The sequence below is a fragment of the Schistocerca serialis genome, chromosome 1 (assembly GCF_023864345.2).
Source record: "Schistocerca serialis cubense isolate TAMUIC-IGC-003099 chromosome 1, iqSchSeri2.2, whole genome shotgun sequence".
Classification (NCBI taxonomy): Eukaryota; Metazoa; Arthropoda; class Insecta; order Orthoptera; family Acrididae; genus Schistocerca; species Schistocerca serialis.
The window spans coordinates 446,825,859-446,850,724 of record NC_064638.1 but is presented as its reverse complement, the minus strand read 5'-3'; the positions used below and the strand labels follow the sequence as shown (position 1 = coordinate 446,850,724).

At 41.1% G+C, this 24,866-nt stretch overlaps 1 protein-coding gene across 2 annotated transcripts in view; it reads right to left on the bottom strand.

Moving 5' to 3' along the window:
• Positions 1–23,876, bottom strand: part of LOC126472844 (serine/threonine-protein kinase 3) — a 359,477-nt gene extending 335,601 nt beyond the window's left edge. For both annotated transcript variants that reach the window (XM_050099964.1, XM_050099965.1), the window contains exon 1: positions 23,721–23,876. In XM_050099964.1, the coding sequence (XP_049955921.1) occupies positions 23,721–23,734 (14 nt within the window). In that variant the 5' untranslated portion in view covers positions 23,735–23,876. The remainder of the gene's footprint in view (positions 1–23,720) is intronic.
• Between the last annotated feature and the right edge of the window lie 990 nt (positions 23,877–24,866).

Here is a 24,866-nt window from a genome sequence, read left to right as displayed (position 1 = left end):
TGGAGTTGCCGCTCTAGTGTCGTGGGACTGAGTCAAAACTCAATTTCTCCCTGTCTGCTCAGTCACTATGACACTATGAGGAGGGGGGGGGGGGAGGAGGAGGAGGAGAGATCATTTGTTTATACTGGCCGTCACGTCAAGCAACTATTTTGTGAACAAATCATCTGATGAGACAAAACAGACTTAGAACTGCACTATGTTTTAATAGCACTCATCGGGAAAAAGTCCTTAGTACTAAACGATTCATGACAATGTAAGGTTTTAGTGAAGTGCTATTTTTGTCGAAAACTGACACTATGAGTTCGTGGCTATGTAAAGATACGGGTCAGTTCTTATAAAAAGTACAAACAATAACCAGAAACAATAATCAGTCCCTGTCAATAGAACTCTTTATGAAGACATCTGTTACCGTTTTCTAACCGACATCGTCAGACTGTCGTTCGAGTTTATAATAATTACATTTAGCTTATACCGAACGACAGGCAATGGCTATTTTGACACATCGAAAATCTTGCGTTATTTCATGGCATTTTTTGACTTCTTTCGAAGAGGTTCATATTTCGCGGAATAATAAGACGTATTTAAAACTTTACTGAACCTTAGACACACAAATATTGTAGAGCACCACACATCAGAAACGTTACTACTAACAGTGTTCCTTCTGTCTTCCGAGCCACTGGGACAATTAAAATCTTTCTGACTAAAATTTTGTGGACGATTGTGGTGGCTTTTGAAAATATAGTGGTTAAACGCTTATTATATCTGAACGGGATATTACAACAACAACAACAACAACAACAATCACTCTTATATTACTGCACAATTCTGTTATACTAATAAGCAACATTAAACATATATGACGATCGAACTGTATAAAAAGTACATCTATAGGCACACAAGTCTGACAGCCACATGAGCGACCAAATGTGCTGCTAACATTCGTGTTTTACATATACTGTAAGTGAAATTAATGACTATACTTGCAGTCTGAAATATACTACTGGCCAATGAAATGGCTACACCAAGAAGAAATGCAGATGATAAATGGGTATTCACTGGACAAATATATTATACTAGAAGTGACATGTGATTACATTTTCACGCAATTTGGGTGCATAGATCCTGAGAAATCAGTACCCAGAACAACCACCTCTGGCCGTAATAACGGCCTTGATACGCCTGGGCATTGAGTCAAACAGAGCTTGGATGGCATGTACAGGTACAGCTGCCCATGCAACTTCAACACGATATCACAGTTCATCAAGAATAGTGACTGGCGTATTGTGACGAGCCAGTTGCTCGGCCACCATTGACCAGACGGTTTCAATTCGTGAGAGATCTAGAGAATGTGCTGGCCAGGGCAGCAGTCGAACATTTTCTGTATCCAGAAAGGCCCGTACAGGACCTGCAACATGCGGTCGTGCATTATCCTGCTGAAATGTAGGGTTTCGCAGGGATCGAAGGAAGGGCAGAGCCACGGGTCATAACACATCTGAAATGTAACGTCCACTGTTCAAAGTGCCGTCAGTGCGAACAAGAGGTGACCGAGACGTGCAACCAATGGCACCCCATACCATTACGCCGGGTGATACGCCAGTATGGCGATGACGAATACACGCATCCAATGTGCGTTCACCGCGATGTCGCCAAACACGGATGCGACCATCATGATGCTGTAAACAGAACCTGGATTCATCCGAAAAAATGACGTTTTGCCATTCGTGTTCCTTGGTTCGTCGTTGAGTACACCATCGCAGGCGTTCCTGTCTGTGATGCAGCGTCAAGGATAACCGCAGCCATGGTCTCCAAGCTGATAGTCCATGCTGCTGCAAACGTCGTCGAACTGTGCGTACAGATGGTTGTCGTCTTGCAAACGTCCCCTCTGTTGGCTCAGAGATCGAGACGTGGCTGTACGATCCGTTACAGCCATGCGGATAAGATGCCTGTCATCTCGACTGCTAGTGATACGAGGCTGTTGGGATCCAGCACGGCGTTCCGTATTACCCTTCTGAACCCACCGATTCCAGATTCTGCTAACAGTCATTGGATCTCGACCAACGCGAGCAGCAATGTCGCGATACGATAAACCGGAATCGCGATAGGCTACAAGCCGACCTTTATCAAAGTCGGAAACGTGATGGTACGCATTTCTCCTCCTCACACGAGGCATCACAACAACGTTTCACCAGGCAACGCCGGTCAACTGCTGTTTGTGTATGAGAAATCGGTTGGGAACTTTCCTCATGTCAGCACGTTGTAGGTGTCGCCACCGGCGCCAATCTCGTGTGAATGCTCTGAAAAGCTAATCATTTGCATATCACAGCATCTTTTTCCTGTTGGTTAAATTTCGCGTCTGTAGCACGTCATCTTCGTGGTGTAGCAATTTTAATGGCCAGTAGTGTAGCTATAACTTACATTTTACCGTGAATAAAAAGAAACAAACTGATGATGGTATACGAGAGGAAGCATACACCGATCTGCCAAACACCACCGCACACTGCGATACTGGATTTCGCCTGGTGGTTTGCGGGCGCGTGACTTGGCAAGAAAAGTATCAGCAAAGCAGAAACGAATGGTGAATCGTTCTATCGATAATATGTGCATATTTCCTTGACATGGAAAAGCTTCTGCCCATAAATATGCACGGATGCAGAAAGCATAGCACTTGCGAAACCCAGCTTGTTCTTTTCCCCCGTGATATCCTGCGAACCATGGATGAATAAGGCAACAGGCAGATTCCACATTTCTAGGTTTCCGAAAAGCGTTTGACACGGTACCAAACTGCAGACTTCACGAAGATATGAGCATACGTGCTACACTGAGGTGACGCAAGTCATGGGTTAGCGGCATGCACACACACAGATGGTGGTAATATCGCGTATAAAAGGGCAGTGCACTGGAGGACCAGTCATTCGTTCACAAGTGATTTGACTTCCGCCATAGGGTGGTGGGGTTTCGGGTTCCGCTGAATAGGTCAGGAGGCTGTGTGGCGTGGACTGGGCGGTTTTTTAGGTTAGAAGGCCTCGGGAAAGTACGGGGTGGGCTGCAATCTCAAAGGGTGCATGGTAAATACAGGACGTGCTTGGATCAAGGAACAGTCGGAATTGTAGTTGTAAATTGTTGTAGTTGTGCTGGGAAAGTCCCTGAGCTTCAAGCGCTAATAGAAAGCACAGAAGCTGAAATCGTTATAGGTACAGAAAGCTGGCTAAAGCCTGAAATAAGTTCTGCATAAATTTTTACGAAGTCTCAGACGGTGTTCAGGAAAGATAGATCAGGCAGAATTGGTGGAGTATTTGTGTCTGTCAGTAGTGGTTTATCTTGTAGTGAAGTCGAAGTAGATACTCCGTGCGAATTGGTATGGGTGGAGGTTATACTTTACAGCCGAACTAAGTTAATAATTGGCTCCTTCTACAAACCCCCAGACTCCGGTGATATAGTTGCTGAACAGTTCAGAGAAAATCTGAGTCTCGTAACAAATAAATACCCCACTCATACGGTTATAGTTGGTGGGGACCTCAACCTTCCCTCGATATGTTGGCAAAAATTCTTGTTCAAAACGAGTGGTAGGCAGAAAACAACTTCCGAGATTGTCCTAAATGCTTTCTCCGAAAATTATTTCGAGCAGTTAGTCCACGAACCCACGCGAATTGTAAATGGTTGCGAAAACACACTTGACCTCTTAGCCACAAACAATCCAGAGCTAATAGAGAACATCATGACTGATACAGGGATTAGTGATCACAAGGTCGTTGTAGCTAGGCTCAACATCGTTTCTTCCAAATCCACCAGAAACAAACGCAAAATAATTTTATTTACAAAAGCGGATAAAGTGTCACTAGAAGCCTTCTTAAGAGACAATCTCCATTCCTTCCGAACTGACTATGCAAATGTAGACGAGATGTGGCTCAAATTCAAAGATATAGTAGCAACAGCAATTGAGAAATTCATACCTCATAAATTGGTAAGAGATGGAACTGATCCCCCATGGTACACAAAACAGGTCCGAACGCTGTTGCAGAGGCAACGGAAAAAGAATGCAAAGTTCAGAAGAACACGAAATCCCGAGGATTGGCTAAAATTTACAGGCGCGCGAAAATTGGCACGGACTTCAATGCGAGATGCCTTTAATAGATTCCACAACGAAACACTGTCTCGAAATTTGGTAGAAAATCCGAAGAAATTCTGGTCGTATGTAAAATACACAAGCGGCAAGACGCAGTCGATACCTTCGCTGCGCGGTGCCGATGGTACTGTTACCGACGACTGTGCCGCTAAAGCGGAATTATTGAACGCAGTTTTCCGAAATTCCTTCACCAGGGAGGACGAATGGAATATTCCAGAATTTGAAACACGAAGAGCTGCTAGCATAAGTTACTTAGAAGTAGATACCTTAGGGGTTGCGAAGCAACTCAAATCGCTTGATACGGGCAAGTCTTCAGGTCGAGATTGTATACCGATTAGGTTCCTTTCAGATTACGCTGATACAATAGCTCCCTACTTAGCAATCATATACAACCGCTCGCTCACCGTTAGATCTGTACCTACAGATTGGAAAATTGCGCAGGTCGCACCAGTGTTTAAGAAGTGCAGTAGGAGTAATCCATCGAACTACAGACCTATATCATTGACGTCGGTTTGCAGTATGGTTTTGGAGCATATACTGTATTCAAACATTATGAATCATCTCGAAGGGAACGATCTATTGATACGTAATCAGCATGGTTTCAGAAAACATTGTTCTTGTGCAACGCAGCTAGCTCTTTATTCGCACGAAGTAATGGCCGCTATCGACAGGAGATCTCACATTGATTCCGTATTTCTAGATTTACGGAAAGCTTTTGACACCGTTCCTCATAAGCGACTTCTAATCAAGCTGCGGGTCTATGGGGTATCGTCTCAGTTGTGCGACTGCACTCGTGATTTCCTGTCAGGAAGGTCGCAGTTCGTAGTAATAGACGACAAATCACCGAGTAAAACTGGAGTGATATCAGGTGTTCCCCAGGGAAGCGTCCTGGGACCTCTGCTGTTCCTGATCTATATAAATAACCTGGGTGACAATCTGAGCAGTTCTCTTAGGTTGTTCGCAGATGATGCTGTAATTTGCCCTCTAGTAAGGTCATCCGAAGACCAGTATCAGTTGCAAAGCGATTTAGAAAAGATTGCTGTATGGCGTGGCAGGTGGCAGTTGACGCTAAATAACGAAAAGTGTGAGGTGATCCACATGAGTTCCAAAAGAAATCCGCTGGAACTCGATTACTCGATAAATAGTACAATTCTCAAGGCTGTCAATTCAACTAAGTACCTGGGTGTTAAAATTACGAACAACTTCAGTTGGAAAGACCACATAGATAATATTGTGGGGAAGGCGAGCCAAAGGTTGCGTTTCATTGGCAGGACACTTAGAAGATGCAACAAGTCCACTAAAGAGACAGCTTACACTACACTCGTTCGTCCTCTGTTAGAATATTGCTGCGCGGTGTGGGATCCTTACCAGGTGGGATTGACGGAGGACATCCGAAAGGGTGCAAAAAAGGGCAGCTCGTTTTGTATTATCACGTAATAGGGGGGGGGGGGGGAGAGTGTGGCAGATATGATACGCGAGTTGGGATGGAAGTCATTAAAGCAAAGACGTTTTTCGTCGCGGCGAGATCTATTTACGAAATTTCAGTCACCAACTTTCTCTTCCGAATGCGAAAATATTTTGTTGAGCCCAACCTACATAGGTAGGAATGATCATCAAAATAAAATAAGAGAAATCAGAGCTCGAACAGAAAGGTTTAGGTGTTCGTTTTTCCCGCGCGCTGTTCGGGAGTGGAATGGTAGAGATATAGTATGATTGTGGTTCGATGAACCCTCTGCAAAGCACTTAAATGTGAATTGCAGAGTAGTCATGTAGATGTAGATGACCATGTGACAAGCTTTTTGACGTGATTACGGCCGCCCGACAACCGTTACGAAATTCAATATTCCGAGATCCACAGTGTCAATGGTGTGCCGAGAATACCGAGTTTCAGGTATTACCTCTCATCGCGGACAACGCAGTGGCCGACAGCCTTTACGTGACGACCGACAGCAGCGGCGTTTGCGTAAAGTTGTCATTACTACCAGACAAGCAAAAATGCGTGAAATGACCGCAGAAATCAATGTGGGATGTACGACGAACGTATAAGTTAGCACTTTGCGGCAAAATTTAGCGTTAATGAGCTGTGGCAGCGCTTCTCCTGGGCTTGTGGCCATACGGTTGGACCCTGAACGACTGGAAAAATGTGGCATGGTCAGATTTCGGTCGATAAGAGTTGATAGTAGGGTTTGTGTGTCGCGCAGACCCTACGAAGCCATGGACTCAAGTTGTCAACAACGCAATATGCAAAGGCTGCTTGATTTGGGGGAGGGAACAAACAGCGAGGTCATCGGTCCCATTGAATTAGGGAAGGGTGTAGAAGGTAGTTGGCCGTGCCCTTTCAAAGGAACCATCCCGGCATTCGCCTGAAGTGATTTAGGGAAATCATTGAAATCCTAAATCAAATGGCCGGACGCACGTTTCAACCGTCGTCCTCCAGGATGCGAATCCAATGTGCTAATCACTGCACCACCTCGCTCGGTGGTACTATGCAAACTGGTGATGGCTAGGTAATGGTGTTTACACGGAACTGACTGGGTTATCTGGTCCAATTGAACCGACTACTGACTGGAAATAGTTTTCTTCTGCAACTGGGAGACTACTTGTAGCCATTCATGGACTTCATGTTCTCATACACCGACCCACAGTTGTTCGCGATTCGTATGAAAAACATTTTGGAAACTGGCGTTCTACGGATCGGATCGGAGCGTGGAATGTCAGATCCCTTAATCGGGAAGGTAGGTTAGAAAATTTAAAAATGGAAATGGATAGGTTAAAGTTAGACAGATAGTCGGAATTAGTGAAGTTCGGTGGCAGGAGGAACAAGATTTTTGTCAGCCGAATACTGGAATATAAATACAAAATCAAATAGGGGTAATGCAGGAGTAGGTTTAATAATGAATAAAAAAATAGAAGTGCGGGTAAGCTACTACAAACAGCATAGTGAACGCATTATTGTGGCCGAGATAGACACGAAGCCCACGCCTACTACAGTAGTACAAGTTTATATGCCAACTAGCTCTGCAGGAATGTATGATGAAATCAAAGAAATTATTCAGATAGTGAAGGGAGACGAATATTTAATAGTCATGGGTGACTGGAATTCGGTAGTAGGAAAAGGGAGAGAAGGAAACGTAGTAGGTGAATATGGATTGGGGCTAAGAAATGAAAGAGGAAGCCGCCTGGTACAAATTTGCACAGAGCACAACTTAATCATAGCTAACACTTGGTTCAAGAATCATAAAAGAAGGCTGTATACATGGAAGAACCCTGGAGATACTTACAGGTTTCAGATAGATTATATAATGCTAAGACAGAGGTTTTAAATTGTAAGACATTTCCAGGGGCACATGTGGACTCTGACCACAATCTATTGGTTATGAACTGTAGATTAAAACTGAAGAAACTGCAAAAAGGTGGGAATTTAAGGACATGGGATCTGGATAAACTGACTAAACCAGAGGTTGTACAGAGTTTGAGGGAGAGCATAAGGGAACAGCGGACAGGAATGGGGGAATGAAATACAGTAGAAAAAGAATGGTAGCTTTGAGGGATGAAGTAGTGAAGGTAGCAGAGGATCAAGCAGGTAAAAAGACGAGGGTTAGTAGAACTCCTTGGGTAACAGAAGAAATATTGAATTTAATTGATGGAAGGAGAAAATATAAAAATGCAGTAAATGAAGCAGGCAAAAAGGAATACAAACGTCTCAAAAATGAGATCGACATGAAGTGCAAAATGGCTAAGCAGGGATGGCTAGAGGACAAATGTAAGGATGTAGAAGCTTATCTCACTTGGGGTAAGATAGATACTGCCTACAGGAAAATTAAAGAGGCCTTTGGAGAAAAGAGAGCCACTTGTATGAGTATCAAGAGCTCAGATGGAAACCTAGCTCTAAGCAAAGAAGGGAAAGCAGAAAGGTGGAAGAAGTATATAGAGGCTCTATACAAGGGCGATGTAAATGAGGACAATATTATGGAAATGGAAGAGGATGAAGATGAAATGGGAGATATGATACTGCGTGAAGAGTTTGACAGAGCACTGAAAGACCTGAGTCGAAACAAGGCCCCGGGCGTCGCCAACATTCCATTAAAACTACTGACAGCCTTGGGAGAGCCAGTCCTGACAAAACTCTACCATCTGGTGAGCAAGATGTATGAGACAGGTGAAATACCCTTGGACTTCACGAAGAATATAATAATTCCAATCCCAAAGAAAGCAGGTGTTGACAGATGTGAAAAATACCGAACAATCGGTTTAATAAGCCACAGCTGCAAAATAATAACGCGAATTCTTTACAGACGAATGGAAAAACTAGTAGAAGCCGACCACGGGGAAGATCATTTTGGATTCCGTAGAAATGTTGGAACACGTGAGGCAATACTGACACTGCGACTTATCTTAGAAGCTAGATTAAGGAAAGGCAAGCCTACATTTCTAGCATCTGTAGACTTAGAGAAAGCTTTTGACAATGTTGACTGGAATACTCTCTTTCAAATTCTGAAGGTGGCAAGGGTAAAACACAGAGAGCGAAAGGCTATTTACAATTTGTACAGAAACCAGATGGCAGTTACAAGAGTCGAGGGGCATGTAAGGGAAGCAGTGGTTGGGAAAGGAGTGAGACAGGGTTGTAGCCTTTCCCCGATGTTATTCAATCTGTATATTGAGCAAGCAGTGAAGGAAACAAAAGAAAAATTCGGACTAGGTATTAAAATCCATGGAGAAGAAATAAAAACTTTGAGGTTCGCCGATGACATTGTAATTATGTCAGAGACAGCGAAGGACTTGGAAGAGCAGTTGAACGGAATGGATAGGGTCTTGAAAGGAGGATATAAGATTAACATCAACAAAAGCAAAACGAGGATAATGGAATGTAGTCGAATTAAGTCGGGTGATGCTGAGGGAATTAGGTTAGGAAATGAGGCACTTAAAGTAGTAAAGGAGTTTTGCTATTTGGGGAGCAAAATGATGATGGTCGAAGTAGAGAGGATATAATATGTAGACTGGCAATGGCAAGGAAAGCGTTTCTGAAGAAGAGAAATTTGTTAACATCGAGTATAGATTTAAGTGTCAGGAAATCATTTCTGAAAGTATTTGTATGGAGTGTAGCCGTGTATGGAAGTGAAACATGGACGATAAATAGTTTGGACAAGAAGAGAATAGAAGCATTCGAAATGTGGTGCTACAGAAGAATGTTGAAGATTAGGTGGGTAGATCACACAACTAATGAGGAGGTATTGAATAGGATTGGGGAGAAGAGAAGTTTGTGGTACAACTTGACTAGAAGAAGGGATCGGCTGGTAGGACATGTCCTGAGGCATCAACTGATCACAAATTTAGCACTGGAGGGCAGCGTGGAGGGTAAAAATCGTAGAGGGAGACCAAGAGATGAATACACTAAGCAGGTTCAGAAAGATGTAGCTTGCAGTAGTTACCACAAGATGAAGCTTGTACAGGATAGAGAAGCGTGGAGAGCTGCATCAAACCAGTCTCACGACTAAAGACCACAACAGCAACAACAATCTGCCCACCCACCGAAAATTAATGGGACATAATCGACAGGCCAGCTCATGCATAAAATCCTGCACCGGCAACAACTTAGCAACTACAAACGGCTACAGAGTCAGCATACTTCAATACTTCTGCAGGGGATTTCCAACGACTTGTAGAGTTCATGCCACGTAGAGTTGCTGCACTAAGCCGAATTTCTTTACTTTCAAGGTTTTGATTTTAATGATTATGTTGTACTGTTTGTTCGCTAGATTGAGTTTATTTTTACATTTTCTGTGAGGCTAGTTTAGTTCCTACATTACTTTTGATTTTAGTTTGAGGTTATCAGCCTGAGCGTTTAGACAAACTCATGTTTAGTTGATTTCTTGCTATTTGCTGACGATAGTTAATGCAGATGCGTTGGAAAATAATCTCGTAATGTTCGAATGAAGCATTAGTAGCACGTAACGGCGGTAGTAGCGAAGGCGAATGGTCGACTTCGCTTTCTTGGGAGAATTTTAGGAAAGTACAGCTCATCTATAAAAATGACCGCGTATAGCACACTAGTGCGACCCATTCCTCAGTACTACTCGAATGTTTCGGATCGCCTCCAGATAGGACTAAAGGGAGACATCGAAGCAATCAGAATAATAAGGAACTCTTTCGTGAATTCAAACGGGTATCCTTGTAAGGATGACGGCATTCTTTTCGCGGAAACACTATTGGGAAAATTTAGAGAACCGACATTTGAAGCTGACTGCAGAATGATTCTACTGTCACCAACCCACTTTTCGCGCAAGGCTCACGGAAATACGAGAAACTGAGGCTCATATTGAGGTATACAGGCAGTCGTTTTTTCCCCTCGCTCCATGTGTGAGTGGAACAGGGAGGGAAATGTCTTGTAGTGGTACAAGTTACCCTCCCCAATGCACAACAGGATACGTACGCGTAAGCATAAATGGGGAAATCCACTGACACAAACGACTTAGATTGCTGTGGGCCGGTGCCTAGGAATGAGCATCTCGGGAATGGCGAATCTGGCCAGCAGTTCGTGTGCTACGGTTCTCAGCATCTATGACAACCGGTCGAAGGACGGTGAAAAAACCAGAAAGCTTCAACACAGAACGTGGAAGTCAAAGGCTTGCTCATTCTGTAAAGCAGGGTAGACGACGATATGTGACAGATTTGACGACGAAGCACAATGCTCGTCAGGGCGTAAGTGGTTCGCAGCATACTGCTGAACATACGGCTCCGCAGAAGACGACCCCTACATGTTCCATGCAGACCCAACGACAACGTCAATTACGATTGCAGAGGACATGGAATCAATAGAGATTGGACCGTGGATTAATGGGAACGTTCCGCCTGGTCGGATGAATCACGTTTCTTGTTGCACGTGGTATCATCGGGTCGTGTCCGGATCGGCCGCCATCCAGGCGACCGGCTGCTCGAAACATGAACCTCGCCACGGACGCTGGCATGGAGGGCAGTATTATGCTATGATGGACATTTACCTGAGTTTCTAAGGGCCCTGCGGCAGAAATCGAAAGAACTGTGACACTTGTGAACTACGTAAACATTTTTGCTGGTCAACTGCATCCTTTCATTACTGATGTCTTCCCTGACGGCAAGGGCATCTTCCAGCAGGATCGCTGTTCGTCACCCAAGTTGAAGGGCATAGTAGTGAACTCACATTGAGGTCTTGGTCACCAAAGTAGCCTAGTCTGAACCTGATGGCAAACATCTGGGGCGCTAGTATGTTTGTTCTGTGCCCAAAAAATCATCGTCCCGCAAGTTATGGTAATTGCGTGACCTGTGCGCAGACATCTGGTGCAACATACGTTAAGTCTACCGGGGACCATGTAGAACTGTTGCTGTACTGTGTTCAAAAGGTGGACCAACATGCTATCAACTAAGTTGCTATAATATTTTGGTTCATATATCAATAATGTGCATCTTCTTCCTATGTGATATCCTTCACTATCCTCTCAAGCCTGCATACAGGTTATTAATATCCTCCTGCATTACTTTACCATTTTTGGGGAAAACCATTTTCTACGTACACTCATGTCATTAGCAATCAATGTGAAGGTATAGTTACAACCTGTCTTGCGGATGATTGATGCAGATTGTGAATTATGCTTTCTTGCAATACCATTGATGATACACAGGTTCCTGAAAATCTCAAATGACGGTAACTGATTAGATTAACCGTAAAGTTACATTGACCAGAACGAAAAACGCAAATTTAAGTTCTCTGTAACCGTCACACCACCGGCGTCGAAGGACGAAATCGACTTCACCAGGTTCAAGAGGTCAATGTTAGTGAGAGAATCGTTCGAAGAGGACTGGAAGAAGCCAATCTTCAGCCCAGAAGACCTGCTACATGTCCGGAGCTCACTGGAGAGAATTTCACAGATCGACTACGGTTCGTAAAGAAACGTTTTGGCTGGACAGTACAACAATGGGGTCAAGTGCTGTTCACTGGTGAGTCACGATTTGGCCTCCGATCACCTGACGAAAGAGAGGTGCCGGGTGAAAGGTATTCCATTTCCATACCCTCATCCACGAGGGCTTTTCAGGGTGATTCTGTGATGATGTGGGCAGGAGTCAATACAGCTGCAAGGGCGGATTTGGTCTTACCGCACATCCGTATGTGTAGGAAATCCTTGTGGAGCATTTGTACCTTCCGCTCCATTTATTGGTGATGATTTTACACTAATGAACGACATGTTGCGAGAACTGTGGAAGAGTTCTTGGATGAAACGAGCGATTCATGCTATGGGTGCCCTGCTGGAAGCCCTGGTTTGAATCGTGTTGGGACCTGCTTGGGAAAAAAGCCTGTGAGCACCATCCAGAGACCCTACAGGACCTACGGAACGCCCTCCTGGAGGAATGGGATATTGTTCATCGACAGGACATTACCGCATTAATCAGGAGCATGCCTGAAAGGTTGAATGCCGTCACTGGTGCAAGAGGTGGCAATACACGCTTTGGAAGACGCGAACAAAGGTATCCGAGATCGTCTGCGGGGTCTGTGAAGTAAAGTGTGAAGTGTACCTTCAAAATGGACGTGCATTGCCTTTATGAGCTTACTCAAAATTTCCTTGAAGTGTGCCTCACTCGCTTAACTTGTTAAATTTGTTTATAATCGTCTTCCTTTTTCACTGCTGGACACTTAGATGGAAGCGTATCGCAATATTCTGTCATAAAATAGTGGATTAGCGTCATAAATTTAAAATAAATTTCCAGTTTCGTAAGAAATTGAAGTGTTGCGTTTTTGGTGCCAGTCAGTGTTTTTGATATACTAATTACCCTTCATAAGCGTTTACAACGGGAAAGCCCTTTTCATTTTAGGAGTAGGAAAATGGCTAAGAACAATAGCAACGCTCTAATCGCCGCACTATGGCTAGCCGCATAATCAGAACTTTCCCAGCATGCCCAACTGGGTCAACGAACTCTTGCTCTAAACCCGCCGATCTCTGATGAGTAGAATCACTTTTCGTCTCTAACCATGAGCTCAGAGAATTCAGATGCACATAATTACACCTCGGCAACAAAGTATTTTTCCAAATTTCTTCAGTCACAGGAAACGACTACATCTTCCTCTGGCTGGATAAATGCCACTCCAAATTTTTAACGAGCACTACACTAGCTGTTTTCTACGATAGTTTATTGGATTTAGACTGCAGTAACTACGGCTGCACTCATTTTGCATATGAGAAGTGGATACCAGAAGGGCCTTAAAACAGAAACTACATTTGTTTGTTCATCACTAGTGTATGATAGTTAACCACAAAAAAAACTTCTTTGTAAACTGAACAATATCATTAAGCGCTATCACCTTACTAGTATGCTTCAGAACCAAAGACTGATGTCTGTCTTCCGAAAAAGGGGCCTTTTGAAAAAAAAAAAATCAAAAGAAATACTTGCTTCAGGATAGTCAGCTTTCGTCATTACTCTATAACAATGTTTCCAAACTGTGTTCTGTGAGAAGTCAATAAGTGTTCAGCAAAAAACTATTAATAACATGGCATGCTTTTTCATCATTTTGACAATACCGATTATTTTTAATTTTATTATGATTTGTACATTATTAGTTATGATTTGAAATTGAATTAATCACTGAATAAAACAAGTTCTTTAGAATTTTTTAATTGGCCTTCAAAATAAGCTAAGTGTTCCATCAAAGTACCACAATTCACAAAGTATTCTGTCAGAGGAAAAGTTTGTGAACCTGTACTCTGGAACATCTACACTAACTGTGAGTCACGGGAGATTTATGAGTGCAAACAACATTATTTATGCCCAAAGGACTATATCTGAAGATGGTCAGTGGACTTATCAGAAGTGATTTCGTTACACTACACAGGTAGTCACCAGAACACCATAAACGTGTGTGAGCCTCTCACTTAGAGAGGCTCTGAGCACTATGGGACTTAACAGCTGTGGTCATCAGTCCCCTAGAACTTAGAACTACTTAAACCTAACTAACCTAAGGACATCACACACATCCATGCCCTAGGCAGGATTCGAACCTGCAACCGCAGCAGTCGCGCGGTTCCGGACTGCGCGCCTAGAACCGCGAGACCACCGCGGCCGGCTCACTTAGAGAACGAAGAGCCAAGGAGATGGGTAAATGTTGAATGGGAAGGAGCCAACCTATTTTCACCATACAAAATAGGTAAGAGTGAAGTGATAGTCTGCTCTGTCACAAAGTGCGCTGCAATGAACCAATGGGGAAATAAGTGCAAGCAATGACGACGTAAGAAAGGTGAATAGTTCAACTTATTTGAAATCCAGAGAATTTTCCATATCAGTCTGGAAACTGTCTAACTGCACAAAGCAAGTGTGTGCAGCTCAAAATGTTTCTGAGCAAATGATCACAACCCCAGCGGATGAGTTCCCCTTTGATCAGTGTAGCATCACATAGCATTAGATGCAAAGTAGCTGCAGAGTGAGACAAATGTATAGGATCTTTTGTAGAAACACAACATGAAGGAAGAAAGAAAGAAAGACAGAACGGAAGAAAACCTGGGGTTTAATATCCCATCGGCAACGAGGTCTTTAGAGACAGAACATGACCATGGACAAGGAATGAGATCCATTGATCATTTAGCAGGAACCATCCAAACATTCATCTTTAACCACTCGAGGAAAGCATGGAAAACCTAAATCTGGAGATGGAAAAAATGGATTTGAACTATGCTCCTCCAACATGCAAGTCTGGTATGCTAGGTTGTTCAGTCTCCTAACTGAGAGCTAAGTATAGCTTTCGACAACCAACTACTCCCCTCCTTATCAGGTGTGATGAAGTGGAATAACTCATGAAAGATGTCAACAAGCAACCACAAATCAAATGGCAAACAGCAGATGCTATACCATATATGAAAAATCCTCCAATCATCTAAAAATTTGTTATTTCTAGATGCAGAAGAGCTCTCGTAATTGGAGGCTACAAAATTCATAGTATGTCCCAATGTGCTGCAGAGCTACAGAGAACCATTAGTTTACCTGGACAAAGAGGAATGAAGCGTACTACTATAAACTAAAAATACAGTTCTAATAAATGATGGTTCAATCCAAGTCAGTGACTACAGAAATAATGCTGTTTACTTTAGCTTTTCAGACTCGAAAAGCAAAGTGAGCAAGACGTAAACAAAACCTATGCTCCTAAGTACGTATTTTCTGCTTGATATCATGACTCAATTTTTGACCATTGTTGTTGAAGGTGCTCCACTGGATAATCACAACTGTGTGAAGACCCAAGATGATATTGAAATAATACCCAAAACTAGTCTACAAATTTGTACTTGTAATAAACATGATTTTAATGTACGATTCTGCAGCTTCCTACACCTAATTATGTGCAAAATGAAATTTGTTGGAGAGGGAAAAAAATCAAGATGAAAAATCCAAAATTAGGCAGATATCTGGGAAGCCTGCAGTACATTCTACTGAAAATCTCAACTGAAGTTGTTTGATTTTGCCTCCTCATACATACAATAGCTTTAACTGTGCTAAGTAGATGACATTAAAATGATGAAGGCCTTTTAATTTTGCTGTTATGAGTTTGCAGTCATTGGTGAAAATGAAAACCTCATAGACAATCATGGTCACACGTCACAACCTATCATTCCATCTAACACAGCAGCACTCAGACCATAATGCAGCTTATACCTGTAATTTAATTGCATATTGGTTTACATGATTGCAAGCATCAAGTTGAAAGTCAGTTACAGGTACTGATTAAACAACAATAAAGTATTGCGAAACAGTGAAGAAGTGTTATATGCTTGATTTAGTAACAAATCCTTTTCATTTGACAGTGTCCAACTCCTCAGCTGCTATTTGGACTTTGTGTAACTTTTCTTCAGTGTGATACTTTTTCACAAAAATTTAAATGACTTTGTTACTGAAGACAGTGGATGCACACATTGTATGCAGGATTAAAATTACAATGCCGAGTTTCCATGACAAGGCATCTTCCAATGATCTAAACATAATTTTCAGCAGTTACGAGGATTTTTATTTATTTTGGGTTATGAGCTCTAGTCAAGAGGTCTAATACTACAACATACCGACTGAGTGCGGTGCTAGAATAGTAAGACACTTGACTATTATTCAGGAAGAAGGCTATTCAAATCCCTGCCCAGCCATAGAGATTGTCATTGTTTGCAATTTTCCTAAATTGCATAAAGCATATGCCAGGATAATTCCTCCAGAAAAGTGCAAAGGTGACTTGTCTTCCCACCCTGACCCCCCCCCCCCCCCCAACATATTAAGTGATGTAGCACTTAACTTTTTACCTGTAGTATATAAACTACAAATAAGAAGAGAAATTTGATACTCCTTACAGGCAGCCTATGGTGAAAATAGTTCAGTGTAATTGTTTTGCAAAAATATCACCTCAACAACAACTCTGAAAAACAGACCAATCACACCTACATTCTACTCCTATTCAGTTCTAGGGACTATGAACTTTTAGAATGATGGAAGGTGAAAGATAAACGAAAGGCATTCACTGATAGTTGGCATCTTAATAGTTTACAAGTTGGCTTCATAAATATGTCATTTTGTTAAATTAGTTTTCACAAATTCATCATTATTTTGTTAAATTATTTGTGCAAGTGCTGTGTGCGAAAAATATTTCTGAAGAATGCAGTTTCCCAATAGATATAGATGTTATTACTTTAAGCATATTGTACTGACAACAGAATTATTATCTCCCAACAGAGTGTATTACACTTTATATTTTCTTTTACTATATTACTTGTCATATTCACTAGACACTGCTCATAAATTTTCGTAGTAATAGCTGTGTGTTTCTCCCTTTAATCAATTCACTGACTGCATTGCCAACATCTTGTAATACACACAGAGAATTTGTGTTATCCCCTTTCTTTTTATGAATCACCGTGACATCTAGAAGTACATACAAAAGAATGCCTTCCAGTCAGCATACAGCGGACAAAACTGTTTCGACCTTCAGAAACTTCTTCAGTGGAAAAATTATTTATATGGATTACTGTTCCAAGTACTTCCTCATTTTCATCAATGAGTTATCCCTTACAGGTCTGAACCCCAGTCAGTATAGCCTTTCACCTAGGAGAGAAAGTTCAGACACTTCCACCCATGTGCTATGTTATCAAAGACAGAACACTATGTTCCCAAATAGTTGAAGTACTAGACTTTGTTTAGTCCTTGACATCTACAATTCCCTCCCCCCCCCACCCCCAACCCCCTTTTTTCCAAATGCACTAAGTGTGCAGGCCTGATACCTCTGCAGATGACTAAGAGTGAAAAAATCACGATGAGATAAAAGCAATTGTTTAATGACTTAATAATTATTCAATGCATTAAGGTAGATGAAAATTTAATTGTGCTAGAGGAAAGGAATTCATCAGTCAAAAACAGATGACTAGGAAAAATAGTAAAAAAATATGGACAAGGAGAAAAGGAATGAAAGGGGAAGCTGACTGATAGAATTTTTGCTAGAGCACAATTTAATCATTGGTTACACTTGATTTAAGAATCATGAATGAAGGATGTATATGTAGGAACACCTAGAGGCAACAAGGCGATTCAGGTGGATTACGTAATGGTAAGACAGATTTCGAAGCCAGATTCTAAATGGAAAAATATTCCCAGCAGCAGATATGGACTCTGACAGGCAAAGTGAAGCTAAAGACATTGCACAGAAGTAGGAAATAAGGGATGTAGCCTAGAGAGGTTGAAATGGTCTGAGGTTTTTGAGAGTTTCTAAGGGAGCACTTGGCAAAAACTAATCAAAACAAGGGAAAGGAAAGATGAACAGGTAGTGTTTTGAAACTGAAGAGTGACTGACTGAGAGGGGTTATGGGACCTCTCAGTGAGGTCATCAGTCTGCCATTCCAAAGTGACTCACAAAAGAAAGAGGGTCTGCTAAAACTGGACGGATCCAGTAAGGGAACTCAAATTATAAAATAATGCTCATTAAACACACACAGTAGAGGCATAAAAGGTGACACCAAACCTAAAAACTGGAAAAAAGGGGGGGGGGGGGGGACAGTCATGGGGTCACAGACAGAGAAGACTGTAAAAGAAGTCTCAACATCGAAAGACCTGATAAACCAATATTAAACGATCTTAGGAAAGCTGACCGAAAAGTGTAAAAATATACAGAAGAGCTAATAACAGAAAATCAACTAAGACAACATTGTGGATAGGGAAGTAGATAAATATGGGATGCATACAGCACAGCTTTGAAAGATTCAAGTCAAAACAAGGTGTCTGGAGTAATTGAGATTCTCTCAGAATTATTAAGATCTTTGATCATAAAACTGTCCTATCTAGTATGTACAATACAGGTGAAAGTGCATTTAAACCAAACAAGAAATATGTCAATATTACCGAAAAAAAGTTTAAAAAGTCATGGTTGCAAAATGCTAATACATCATCTACAGAAGAACAGAACAACTGTTAAATCTTGATCTGGGGAAAATCTGTTTTGTTCTGGGGAAATGTAGGGCCATGCAATACAATACCACCAGTACAGCATTGTTAAAAGATCAGTTACAAAAAGACAAAATCACATTTATAGCATTTGTTGGTTTAGAAAATGCTTCTGGGAATGTCTACTAATATATTCTTTTAAACTGTCAAGGTATCATGCATAAAATTCTTGGAGCAAAGTTATGATTTTTATGTAAACTAGATTGCAGTTGTAAGAGAAAGAACATGAAAGGAAAGCATATTTGAGATGGGAGCGAGAATGTTGTAGCCTATCCCTGATGTCATTCAATCTGTAGACTGAGCAAGTAGTGAAGGAACTAAGAAACAGTTTGGAAAGTTATGGGAGAAGTAACGAAATCTCTCAGGTTTATTGATGACATAGTAACACCTGTTTTGTATAACCGATATTGTCTTGTATACACATTAAAAATCAAGTCATGTGATGCCAGATAAACATTAGAAGATGAGACACTTAATGAGTTACATATATTTTTACTATTTGGGCAGCAAGAAAAGATTTTCTAGAAAAGAGGGAAACATTAATGTCAAATGTAAATTTAAAAGGTAGGAACTATTTGCCTGTAATATGGCCTTATATGGGAGCAAAATGTAGATGGTTAACAGGACCGATATGAAGAGGAAAGACGTTTTTGAAATGGGGTGTTACAGAATAATGCTTGGGATCAGATGGGTAGATCAGGTAAGTAGTGAGGAGGTATTGAACAAATTTGGGAGGAAAAGAGTCCTGTGGCACAGCTTGACTAAATGACAGATACGCTGACAGGAAACATTCTGAGGCACCAAGGAATATTTATTTTGGTAATGGCAAGGAGACACCAAGGCCCGAATAATGTAAGCAGTTTCAGATGAATATAGTTTGCTACAGTTAGACATTGATGAATAGACTGTCACGAGACGGACTAGTGTTGAGAGCTAAATCAAGTCAGTCTTTGCACTGAAGATTAATGAGCTATACAAAGAAGGCAACTGTGTAAATCACAGGTCGCAAAATTCTGAAAGATACATAAAGGTACATACATCAGAATAACACTTAGATTTACTTCATAGAATAGTCCATTACATGATTTCTGTTTCTACCTGTGTCTTCTTTTGGGCTGCAGTCCCACTTTGCAGGAACGATTTTTAAAGACAGCTTGAGTCACAGTTAATTTTGGCAACTCATAGAACATGAACTATCCAGTAAAATACTGCACCGTATCCATAAAAATGACAGCTGACTACAATAAAACTCTCCATGCAATAATCTGCTCATTAACAGTATCAGTGTGCCCTGTAGTAGCTCCTTGTCATAAATGTGTTACATTCAAACTGAACACAAACTACCTGGCTCCAACATATTTCCCACTTGCCAGCTGTTAGGATGTGAAGATAAATCATCAGAAAATGAATTTAGCACTCAACACCCATTTAAAATTTACATGGATGTAGTGGCATACACTTTTAGAATGTGTTCACTGTAGCTGTGACAGCATCACATGTGAATATTTTATCTACATATATATACTCCACAGGCCACCTTATAGTGTGTGGCAGATGGTACTTTGTGTACCACTGTCAGTTCCCCCTTTTCAGGTTCGAGCCAGGCATGGTTCGTGGATAAAACTACTGCTTGTAAGCCTCCATATGGGTTCAAATCTCTCAAATTTTATCTTCACGGCCTTTCCGGAAGTGGGAGGCAGCAATACACTGATTGACTCTTCTAGGCGTGTACACTCAAGAATTTTAACAGTAGACCATTCCACACTGCAGAACGCCTCTCTTGCAACGCCTGCCACGGAGTTGACTGAGCATCTCTGTGACACTTTTGCACCTACTAAATGAACCTGTAAAGAAATGTATTGCTCTTTTTAGGATCTTCTCATTTTCTCTATCAATACTATTTGGTGCGTACCCCGAATGATAAGCAGTATTCAAGTCCTGGTTGAATAAGTGTTTTACAAACTACTTCCTTTGTTGCTGAACTTAATTTCCTTAGGATTCTTTTAATAAATGTTAGTCTGGCATCTGCCTTACCCATTATCAATTTTATGTTGTCGCTGTATTTCAGGTTGCTACATATGCATACTCCTTGGTATTTTATGGAGATACCAACTCCCAGTGATTGTTCTGAAATCATGTGATCATGCTTTAAAGGATATTTCCGGCTGTGTATTCGCAATATGTTACATTTGGGTCACCAAGGATCAATTGTCATTCCCTACATCAATGTCGATTCTCTGCAGGCCTTGCTGCATTTCACTAGAAGTTTCTCTGTATACAACAGTATCATACCCGAAAATCTGCATGGAACTTGTGATGTTATCTACTGGAATGTATACAGGGTGTTACAAAAAGGTACGACCAAACTTTCAGGAAACATTCCTCACACACAAAGAAAGAAAATATGTTATGTGGACATGTGTCCGGAAACGTTCACTTTCCATGTTAGAGCTCATTTTAGTATTCTCTTCAAATCACATTAATCATGGAATGGAAACACACAGCAACAGAACGTACCAGCGTGACTTCAAACACTTTGTTACAGGAAATATTCAAAATGTCCTCCATTAGCGAGGAAACATGCATCCACCCTCTGTCGCATGAATCCCTGATGCGCTGATGCAGCCCTGGAGAACGGTGTATTGTATCACAGCCATCCACAATACGAGCACGAAGAGTCTCTACATTTGGTACTGGGGTTGCGTAGGCAAGAGCTTTCAAATGCCCCCATAAATGAGAATCAAGAGGGTTGAAGTCAGGAGAGCGTGGAGGCCATGGAATTGGTCCGCCTCTACCAATCCATCGGTCACCGAATCAGTTGTTGAGAAGCGTACGAACACTTCGACTGAAATGTGCAGGAGCTCCATCGTGCATGAACCACATGTTGTGTCGTACTTGTAAAGGCACATGTTCTATCAGCACAGGTAGAGTATCCCGTATGAAATCATGATAACGTGCTCCATTGAGCGTAGGTGGACGAAACTACAATGAGCTCTAACATGGAAATTAAGCATTTCCGGATACATGTCCGCATAACATCTTTTCTTTATTTGTGTGTGAGGAATGTTTCCTGAAAGTTTGGCCATACCTTTTTGTAACACCCTGTATAGTGAAAAGTAACAGTTCAACGCTCCCCTTGTTTATCTCCCAATCAATGTGATACATCTTTTTGTGGCATGTGCATATACGCTGAAACTACCTGGTTGCACCTGCAGCGAGTAGTACGGAAAAATTTTATAATTGGACATGGTTTCCTTGCATCACCCAAAAGTTGGTCTCACTACCATTGACAACAATCACTGAATATAATGGTCAAGCTGATTTAAATAACACAGCACTTTATTTCAAGCAAACTTTGAACAGGCTTCACCAGTCAGTTGCAAAGGACACTAAAATTTAGCATGGACACCGAACCATGGTAAAACTGACAATAAAACAGTTATCCCTTCATATTCACCAGTTGCTATAGAAGACAGTGCAGTATACCTTCACCTATTTGAAACTATCTACATTTCAAATCATTCCAAACCGGAGTTATGATTAACATTACTAAAAGAAAGCCTGACAGTCTGTATTTGTTTAAACGGATTGGGAAAAAACCATAGCAGACCCTCAAAATGCTACTGTGTGTTTTTAACACCATGTGTGCTAAGAAGATTTCTTAGATTTCCTTCTAATACTTTATATGATCAGTTAACTTCTTTTCTGGAGATTGGAAGGTTACAATGCATGCTAGGTCTGTGTCATCAATGGCCCCTAGCATTGATTTTCACATGTAATGAAATGGCACATTAACTTTACTTTCAACAATGCTTTGTGGTATCAAAGATTGCTATGCCCCCATTTACAGCTCATACGCTGTAATTCCACTCATAGACAACTTTCAAACAAAAAAAACTAAAATTTGCAACCACTATGTAATACAATACTATATAAATTGAAGAACTTTCCAAATAATAAATGACGAGTACAGGGTACCTACAAAAGCAGTTACTTTTTATAGCAATATAATGAGCTTCTATGGGATGACTGAAGTTTTGCAGATCCTGAAGCATCATCAGTGGACATGTGAAATGTGTTTTCTGCAAACATGTTACCATAACACATGAATCTAACTGCAGCCCAATCAAAGCCTTTTTTTACAACACAATGCAGCTGTACAATAACGCTTAATGCAATTTCAGGTACAGTACAGTAAGCTAAATATGTGTCAAGTAGGCTGTATAGCCCCAGGTGCTATGTTACTTCACAATATTAAAAACACAAAGGCAATGAATGGTTAAAATATCTGTAATGGCTGAAAAAGCTATGTAAAAACAAAATTGTAAAATAAATGGTTTTGTGTTTGGTGGATTGAGAAAGAGGGATTTCTAACAAAAAACTTTATCTGAATTACCAATTGACTAACGCATTAATTCCATATAGCAGACCTCTTATTCACAGTCCGAAGACATCACGGAATAACAAAGCAAGTTTGTGAAGTTTTTCACATGTGAGGTTATTACATATCAGTATTTATTCAGCATGGGAAACGCAGTACATTCTATGTTCTGTCTACCTAATTTCAAACGAAAAGGATGTTAAATGCAACAATACAAGATAAACACCGCTCCATTTACATTTAAAATAAGCTATGTGAAATATACTCAGACCATGACAACTGCTAAGTGCAATGAGGGAAGACGCCTAGCGCTGCTACTACCACGTCTCCTTACATGAGTCCGAGTACAATTCAATTCAGCTAATCGCATTGCCAAAGTTTACAAACACAGCAGCAATCAGACAACTGTCTACAGGCTGTCTAAAAGTACTGCCACAATCTCGAAAGTGTCTGCTCGATGTAAACACTGCTTTTCTTCTACAATAACAAAAGCTTCGTTCCGATACCCTACAATAAATCGCGACAGCCGCCTGTTATCAGGTATTTAAAACCCTGTGTTCTTGCAACCAAAGTCTCTTAACACATTTCGTATGTCTGCGCCAAACAATACTTCCAATGATGAAATTTTTTGTGATATTGTCATTTGTTAGTTGTCAAGATATCCCTACAGTGTTAACAGTGCTGCGGCGAAATAACACAGTAGCCTATACGAAACAGCTATTATCACCATGTACTAACCTTTTGGAAGACATTTTAGGTACACCGTCAAGTCCACTTCTATCACAAACTCGTTTTGTTTACGTTTTCATTTTGCATTCCGAGTAACTCCACCAAAATAATTTTTCACCTCCCGATGCTACGTCCATTCCTCCATGATTTCCATGCAGGCTGGCCAACGCAAGCACTCTGCTGTTTAATCTCAGCTCGCAAGTACGTTGACGGCAAAATACCAAGACGATCCGAGTGCTCCGTTATCGAACATAAACTACCACTTAGTTGAAAGAGATTGGCATGTGTCAATAACGACGGACTGTCAAAAGCGAGGCAGAAAATAAGAAATTTGGGAATGTAGTGTGATTATTATTACGTAATACTGTGAGTTACAACATAGAACACGTAAATACTACACATTTCACTTTATTTACATCTGCATCAGACGTCAAATATTGTTCTCTCTATAGAGATATTTCTTTATAAGTTTTTCACAACTGTGAGCACTGTGAGTAGGTTACGGGTGTACATGTTTCTGTTCATTGTAAACTTCATTTCGTCATGGACTGATCTTTCTATACTCTTTAGTTCAGATTTTTTTATATATTGAAGACGACACCGAGTGTAAACTGCGAATATGCTTGTTTCTAGAATAAGTGAAACAGTAATAATGTTGTGACTACGTCACTCACGTTGCTGGGTGCATCGTTATTTCGATTTTTGTGACACATCTGTGGGTGCTTATGATCCAACACAAACAACTTCTGTTTTCTGACAGAAAGATTCATTTTTCTCATCAGCGGAAGGTTCGCACCAGACTGCCGATCCAGCATTAATGTTATGGGTCGCTGTTGGTAATTAAGTGCACATGTCGAACAGGCGAGATTAATTACAGCTTCCTTTTCCCGAAGGAACTCAAGACCCAGAAGCATCGGTACTGACAAGTTATCCATTAGTATGGCGTTTGCTGTGTTATTCAGTGATTTGGTATTTAACTAATTTGTAAATGAAAATGATAATCTTATTTTATTACATTGAGTAATTACTAAATAATTTTTCTACTGGCTAAAGATTTGATCAAGTTGCAAAAGAACTCCAAGTTAACGTCGTGTTAAAGTGTTGTCTGTAAGTTGTGTAAGTGTCACTAAATCACAGTTCATACAACAGATTCTA